The sequence below is a fragment of the Malus sylvestris genome, chromosome 2 (assembly GCF_916048215.2).
Source record: "Malus sylvestris chromosome 2, drMalSylv7.2, whole genome shotgun sequence".
NCBI lineage: Eukaryota > Viridiplantae > Streptophyta > Magnoliopsida > Rosales > Rosaceae > Malus > Malus sylvestris.
In genome coordinates this window covers 10,998,935-11,007,121 of record NC_062261.1, presented here as the reverse complement: position 1 = coordinate 11,007,121, position 8,187 = coordinate 10,998,935, and the positions used below count along the sequence as shown (strand labels likewise).

General features: G+C 40.6%; 1 protein-coding gene across 1 annotated transcript; it reads right to left on the bottom strand.

Annotated features, from left to right (window-relative positions):
• On the bottom strand, nt 1-1,381 carry LOC126611832 (protein RADIALIS-like 4). Its single transcript, XM_050280176.1, has 2 exons — nt 974-1,381; nt 1-209 (listed from the first exon to the last, which is right to left on the bottom strand). Exon 1 carries the CDS (start codon nt 1,258-1,260, stop codon nt 1,012-1,014), a length of 249 nt encoding a protein of 82 aa, XP_050136133.1. The 5' UTR covers nt 1,261-1,381; the 3' UTR covers nt 1-209; nt 974-1,011.
• Between the last annotated feature and the right edge of the window lie 6,806 nt (nt 1,382-8,187).

The window sequence follows — 8,187 nt, the reverse complement described above, 5'->3', positions numbered from 1 at the left end:
TATCTAATCGTAGTAGTATTGAATTTCATAGACCAAATAGATGGTACTTCGTACACTGATCGAAAGCCACGACAATGGTTAATTTAGCTGCATAAAACCAACTGGTTTTCTTTAATTACATATACATGTCTGCATGCATCTGCTAATTTTCACAACTTTGTTTCTTGATGAACTTAATGGAAACGCTAGAAATCATAAACTTCAAGAGCCTGCCAGGTGGAAGAGAAGAGAAACAGAAAGTATTAGTATGCAGAAAAAACTAAACAGTCTGCGAACATTGTGAAGAATGCAAAATCGTTGAAACATTTGATGCAAGAATTTCACATCTAATGTGGGGTATTCTCATCGCGCTCATTGTGTGATCTCTTGAGCTTAAGATGTGAGAGCATGTGTGGCTGTTAAGCCTAGCACGTGAATAAATTGCTTTGACATGTTAGAATGCTAGTGTACAAATCGAGACCGAAAGATTTGGTAAAATATTGAGTTCGGTTTCCTCGACTTTTCCATTGTCCCCACAAAAAAGTTTTTGGGGGACCATGAAATGAAATGAAATGGAGGCAGTAGTAGATACACACAACTACCCATCTCAAAATAGTGATGCCCATCTTGCTCATGCTAACTGGAAACTACCAGCATTATATTCTCTCATTAGATTCAAGAGTCATGGTGCAACATCTCTGAATAGGGAGAGAAACTTCCACGTCCCTGTGTCAGTTCCGTTCTTCCTATCTCTCTCCTTACGTGATCCTCTCTTTGTTTCTTATATAATATACCGCATGAGGAGACAGATAGAAAGAGAGCATAGTGACGTGTTTTAATTAGCTGAATAGAGCATGCAATAGTATAACAGCATCTAAATTCATTTCAGTACGGCATACCAAATTACCAATGAAGATGATTTGGTTAAGGATTACTAGTAAGCAAAATGCTTTAAACAAAAATATAAACAAAAGAAAGGGAACTAGTGAAGTACCTTTGCCATTCAAATTCCAAAGAGAGAAAGATTTAGTATTATTCCCCTCTATAATCAGGAAACGGAACTCTGCCAGACTCAATGTGCTTGACATCCTCAATGAGGAGCTCATAGTGCCGCTTCACCTCCTCAGCAGACTTCCCACCGACCGCTCTGGCAACCTTCTGCCAGCGGTCAGGGGTGTCCTTGTCGTACAAAGCCAGGGCCTTTTCAAACTGTTTGTTTTGCTTAGGAGTCCACGAGGAGCTAGAGCTTCTTGAGGAAGTGAGTGAGTTGGAAGCCATCATAAGCACTTCTCCAAAAAATGAAAACCTAAAAGCACTTCTTAAGAAAGGAAAGGAAGGGCTGTGTTTTTCTCAGTCAAGGAAGACTGAGGTCAAGGAGTGGCTTGAGAAGATAAGCAAGTGAGCTCCTTATAAGCAGGAGAAGAAGCACTAAAAAGGACAGGTGGGGTTAAGCCAGTTGGCCGAATATATCTTCAGAAAGGGCACAATTTGAAGTGATACGTTTCCTTAAGAGCCACAAGATGAACATGCAAATGGTAGAAGAGAATCCAGTATGAAAGGGATGGCCCTTTATTTATTTATTTAGTTTTTTTTTTTTTTTTCATTTACCCCAACTATATTCCTTTATCAATTGACCACCAAGTTGGACCTCCTTTTTTGTTGCAATTACTCGTCTTAATTATGCAGTACTGGTAATTTTGCAGCAACGGAAAAAGACATTTTGCAATACTGGTAATTTTGCAGCACTGGTAATTTTGCAGCAACGGAAAACACATTTTGCAGTACTGGTAATTTTGCAGCAACTGAAAACACATAATTTATCAGTACTTGGTTGGCTGGCATAAACGGGAGAAACTTCCATTTAATCTGTTGTATATTCCTCTTTGTCTCTCTCTTATCAAACTTTCGTCACAAAACAGATATATATATATATGTGTGTGTGTGTGGGTATACAGCATGCGATATGTAAGTTTTTCTTCCGTGTAAATACATGTTTCTTTTTCAATTTTATTTTTAAAAATTTATATCGGTTTTTTTAGCCTCAAATCAAAAGTAGGTATATATTAAGGAGGAATTTTTTGTTTGTTCCATATAGTACTTCAGCATCATCAGGGAAATGGGTTCTTCTTAATGAAGTTGCTGGTAGCTTAAGCATCACTAACTAGTGGTGCAAAATTAAAGCTACAAGTACGATGTATATTTGCCAGCATTGCTTCCAAATTAGGATACAAGGAATGACCCTTTTGGGACAAGGTGCTTTTCATTGCTACATTGTTGATTTGGACATCAATTTTTTTGCCACATTTAATTGTTAATTACTGACTAATATGCTTTTCGGTACTGTCCCTAAACATGGAAGCTTAAAAAAAATGTCTAACTTTACAGAATCACAAAGGTAAAATGTTGATTGAATTGCTAGTTTTATTGATCCGACAGGGTCGATCAACAAAGTAAAGATTTGCTTCTGGTGATCTTAATAACTTCAGAACGAATGCTTGATCAAATTTCAAGTCCATCGTTTTTGTGTTTTACTCTTTTTCTAGCTTCGGAGGGACACCTGTGACGTACTGACATTTGGGAAATTGAAAAAAATGCCATATACATCATGTTTTATGTTGTACTTTAGGTTTAATTTTCACTTTTAAGTAATTGTTTTCTTTATGTGACGAGTCTTTTCTGCGTGATCTAAGGCTTCAGTAAGCCAGAGCGAATTGCCCTTCTGTGTTTTTACTTTATGTTCTCCATCATCATCCTATGTCTGAAAATGGGCAAGGCTGGATATTTGAGATTGTGTCAATATAATATACAGGGTCCATATCTTCCCCTTTGGGTTTTAAGAATCCAAAACTTCGATAATTCATGTACAAAATGGTAGTAAACAGCTGCTATACATGGTACGTATAAAGATCAAATGCATGCTGATAGCAACTCAATATTTTACTTCAATGTGCGTTCATTTGGATCACATTCGAATCTTAGACGATGATATTTACTTTTCGAAAATGATTTCACACACCTTTTTTTATCCTCATGCATTTCCTTGTTTATAACTAGCCCTTGAATCAAATAAAGTAAAGAAAAAAACTAATGAAAATAAACATGAGGCACAAGGAGAAAAATGTGTGCAAAAATCATTCTCCTTTCTTTTTTCAAGATGTATTTTTGTGCTTATTATCTTATTTTTCTTTTCTCTAGTAAACATATCTTTGGTGATGATCTTGATTCTTCCCATTCCACTTGCTATATATTATTCCAAACAAGATATATATGGACTCATTTTCTTGGACCAAATAAATCTATAGGTGCTTGGAATGTTTGGGATATTCTTGATATAAATTGCCAATTGGTTATTGCCCCCTTTTGCATGCGAGTGGCATATTTATTTTAGGTCCATTGCTTGAAAACTTAGAATCTGTGATTGTTTAATTTTGGCTTACAAAGCTGAGGCTAGGATTAAGAATCTTAGATTTCAACTCTCTTAACGAATCATTGATACATAGCTGCACATTGTACATTTTGGCATTTTGACCATGTAAGCAACAACCAACAACTATGAAATATTCATCAAACAGAAGCTTGTTATATTTACATAGGTTGCTAGAGAAATGTTTATGTTACTGTGAATTTAGACCGCACAAAAATTTATATAATCAATAATTCAAGTTCACAGTTTTGATAACATAATTGGCAGCGATCTGGAAGCATAGGGAGATTTGAATAATTAGCTGATCAAGTCCCTCAAATTATAATTAACCTCACAAAATTGCCACAAAGATCTAGATATTTTGTTGTTCCACTTGATATTCTTGAGGTCGGTTGATATTTATGTATATGTATATGATTGATTGAGAGAGACTTTTGGAAAGTGGCGAGGGAATCTGTGCTCATCATATACTGCCACTGGTCCTTGCATTCAAAATTCAAGTACATAATTAATCTTCATTTGCAGATTTGGAATCTTTATCACCTCATCTCAAATCTACGTCCATCAAAGCAATATGCATGCCTATGTATTCCTTTTTCTTTTACCCTTAGATTGTTGCATCTCCATCAGTTTCTTATAAGCGCTCTATGAATTTTCATGGTGGTTAACTAAATACGTTTAGTGAGTAGAATATATATGTATATATCTCCACAAACCCTAAATTAGTCAATTTGATTTCTTTTTTTGCTTTAAGCTCTGCAGGTTGCTCCTGATTAGGCATCTTATGCTAAGCTAGCGTAAGCATGAGAATTAATAACTTTTAAGGGGATCAAATTACATAAAAATAATCCTCTAAGAATTTTTCCTGTGATTTTGGTTTAGCATTGGTTTCCTAATCATATCAGCAGATTCGATGAAGTATGTGTTAGCTGCTTAGCATATATTGTCCCATCATTTCCTCTTTGTGACGTGAGCCACATTATTTTTACGTAAACTAAATTTTAATTGTAAATTATACTCATGAGTTTAACATGCATCGTACCTAAACTGCTAAACATATGTATCGTAGAGGCCTCTACAGTACATTTGTTTCGTACATCTACAATGAGCATGCCATGGTTCAGCATCCGCAAGTTTCGCTTGATGATCACTGTGGAACCAAAAATATTCACAAGGTGATACGTGGATTTTGGGAAAAAAAGACAAAAATACCCTTGAGGTATAACGAGGATCCTACGTGCGAGTAGCAAGCAATCATCCTCAACCAAGTCAAAAATGCTCCAGAAAAGGTAACCAATTCCAAATTATCTCATACATCCACATTTTAGGTAGTTATTTCATAACCTACCAATTGTCCTACATAAATTGAGATAATTGACAAATTAATGGGATTATTACTCATTAATTTGTCAATTAAATTAGCCATAACACCAAAAAACACCCTAAAGGCCGGTTATCTCTCTCCCAAAAGAGGGGCCGGCCATCTCCTTTATTTTCCCACTTTGACTTACCTTTTTCACATCTAATTAGCTAATCTTTTTAATTGATTAGTTGATCATGCCATAAAAATCATATATTCATTCCTTTTTGTAATGTTAATTAGCCAATTAATATATTTATCTAAATAATATATTTAATTGCTAATTAAAAGTCATCCATTTAACCCCAAAACTCCCAAATGGCCGGCCATCCTAGTGGATCTCCCCATATTTGCCCATTTCATCCCACTAATTAGCTAATTAATTTGGCAATAATTCTATTTAGCCAAATTAATTAGTCGATTAACTACATAACTCCTAAAATTACCATCAATCATGAACAAGACCCACAAACAAGGCTAGGTGGCCGGTCCTCTCTCACCCTAAGAGGCCGGCCACTCCCCTATTTAAACCCTTCTCTTCTCTCCAAAAGAGGATTCGAACACTTTGGCAAAAATCCTAAAATTCTCTAAACACTCTTTCTCTCTAAATTCTAACTTTGGCATCGGAGGTTCTTCGGCCAAAGCCCCCCCATTCATTGTGGGCGCGTGAGGCTCTTAGCCATAACCAAAGGTGTTATTTATTTTGTAGGTGCAATTTTGTCCAAGATCAAGGAGGAAGAAATTTGCATCCACAAATTGGTGCTTTCATTGAGAGTTGAAATCCATACTCGTAGAAGACTTTCGCACAAAAAAGGTGTTTTCTTTATTTTCTAGTCCATTTGAATATTTTTCATACGTTCTTATTATTAGAATTTTTTACTTGCAAAGGTTCTTTGATAAAACGTATAAGCAAAATATAATGGCTAGAAATTTAGAAAATTCCACAAGTGAAAATTCTAATGTTCAAGAAATGGGATTGCGGAGATCCGTGAGGCTAAATGCGACAATAAGTGGAGCAGCACCACCACCACGAGTTTCCACCATGGGAACCACCACGGTGGCTACCTCGGTAGCCACCCGTGGCAAGGTCCATGGTGCCTTCACCACGGCTCGAGCCGTGCCATCCAAGGCTCACGGCACCAAGGCCATGGCCCAAGTCGTGCCATCCAAGTTTGCACGGGCCCGGGCCCAAGCCTCGCATTCGCATGCATCACATACTAAGCAGCCTGCTCCCGCCAAACAACCTGCTCTCGCGGCCCAGCCTGCTCCCGCCAAGCAACCTGCTCTCGTGACCCAGCCTGCTCCCGACAAGCAGCCCACTCCCGTGGTCCAACCTGCTTCCGTCGAGCAGCCCACTCTCACGGCCCAGCCTGCTCCTGCCAAGCAGCCTACTCTCGTGACCCAGCCTGCTCCCGACGAGCAGCCCACTCCCGTGGTCCAACCTGCTTCCGTCGAGCAGCCCACTCTCGTGGCCCAGCCTGCTCCCGTCGAGCAGCCCACTCTCACGGCCCAACCTGCTCCTACCGAGCAGCTTACTCTCGTGACCCAGCCTGCTTCCGACGAGCAGCCCACTTCCGTGGCCCAGCCAGCTCCAGTCGAGCAGCCCACTCTCACGGCCCAGCTTGCTCTTGTGGCTTTCCAAGCAGCCCAAGTCGGCCCAAGACTATCTCAACCATTCGAACCTACCATCGAGCCGGGGGCATTCTCACCACATTTTTTTCACGGATTTGACATTTCCCAACTCAAATCTCGCGCCCGGAGTTTACCACCCTTCCACTGCCCAAGGAGGCGCATTCATTCCAAGCTCTTCCAATCCAAATGGCGAACAACACTTGTCTCGATAAGTCATAGAGTTGACGAGCACCCTTGCACAACAGACAACCTTGGTGAATCAACTTTTGCAACGCATCGGGATCCAACGTGCCCCGAACGAGGTATCCCAAAGTAAGACAAGGGCAGACGGACCTTTTCAGCAGCGTCCCAGCAAGCAGCCACTCGACCAGCCACGGGCCGAACGTTTGGGCAGTGTACATTCCCGTCTTAGTGCGCGGAGGAGCATGCACTCTAGACTAGGCCCACGGATGAGCATACATTCACGGTTGGGGTCATACTCCGATAGTCAACATGAGCAACCTTCCGGACAAATTGTCCATTCGCGGCTAAGCCCACAAGGAGCATCATCCACCTCACATCAGAGTAGGCAGCACGACGGACGGAAAGAAGCAGTCACTCAATCCCGCTCAAGTTCAACCAGCAGCCTGCGAAGAACTCGCTCGCCTGCTAGGAACGCACCACATGCACTGCATCCGCGGCATAGACGAGCCAAACACATGGAAGAGCAGCCTAGACCAGCAAGTCATGGCTGGGGGCAGCCAAAAGCTCCACTACCCCAACAAAGACAAATTCAGGAAGAAGTAGAGAGACTATTGACCAAGCGATTGCATGATTTCCAACGCAACGAGGTCACCGACGAGGTACTACGACGGAACATGACCAACATATGCAGGTCACCCTTCACAGACGAGATCGAGCAGGCACAGCCTCCACGCGAGTTCAGCATGCCACATTTCACATCTTTCAAATGGGATGAAGACCCGGAGAGACACTTAAAGCGCTACCGAAGCGCAATGATCCTTTATCGAAACAACGATGATCTCATGTGTAAGATATTCACCACCACTCTACAAGGCGAGGCGCAAGATTGGTTCTACACCCTGCCGCCACAATCTATCCGGAATTTCTACGAACTTTCTTTGGTTTTCACCAAAGAATATTCATCTTATCGCTCGATCAAAAAGAAGTCTGACCATTTGTTCGACGTCAAGAAGAACCTAAAGGAGTCGCTTCGCGACTATGTGAAAAGGTTCAAAGTAGAGAAGGCAAAAATAGTCGGATGCAACGACTCGATAGCTAGAGCAGCCTTCCAAAAAGGACTTCAAGCAGACCACCCGCTATTCGAAAAATTGATCATGAAAGAAGATCTAACTCTGGCAGACTTTTTTGCTTTGGCAGAGAAGCATGCACTTTGGGATGAGGCTCGCCAATGCACATTCAAGGATTTGAAGAAGTACCCGACATCACCTCCCTAGAAGCAACGGAGGACTTATTCGCATGTTTGACGGTATCTAAAGTAGCAATAAGCTCTACCATCATACGAGAAGAGCTGGGGACCCGACTACCTATACTCCACAGTTTAAAAGCTCTCATCGATGCTATCAGTTGTATTCCACAGTTTAAAAGCTATCATTGATGTTATCAGAAATTCAACAGCTAATTTTGGTGATAGTTGTTGTAACCTAAAAGCTCAAGTTTTACCTTCAAACGCATGCAGTCATCATCATGATGCACCATTCTGCCGAATCCAAACGTGCGACAATAAAGGAGTAGACTTTAGCGGATGCAAAGTTTTCTAATGAACATAACA

Bases quoted from the DNA above. Each gene is read 5' to 3' on its own strand.
- LOC126611832 (XM_050280176.1), bottom strand. From the start codon at position 1,260: ATGATGGCTTCCAACTCACTCACTTCCTCAAGAAGCTCTAGCTCCTCG.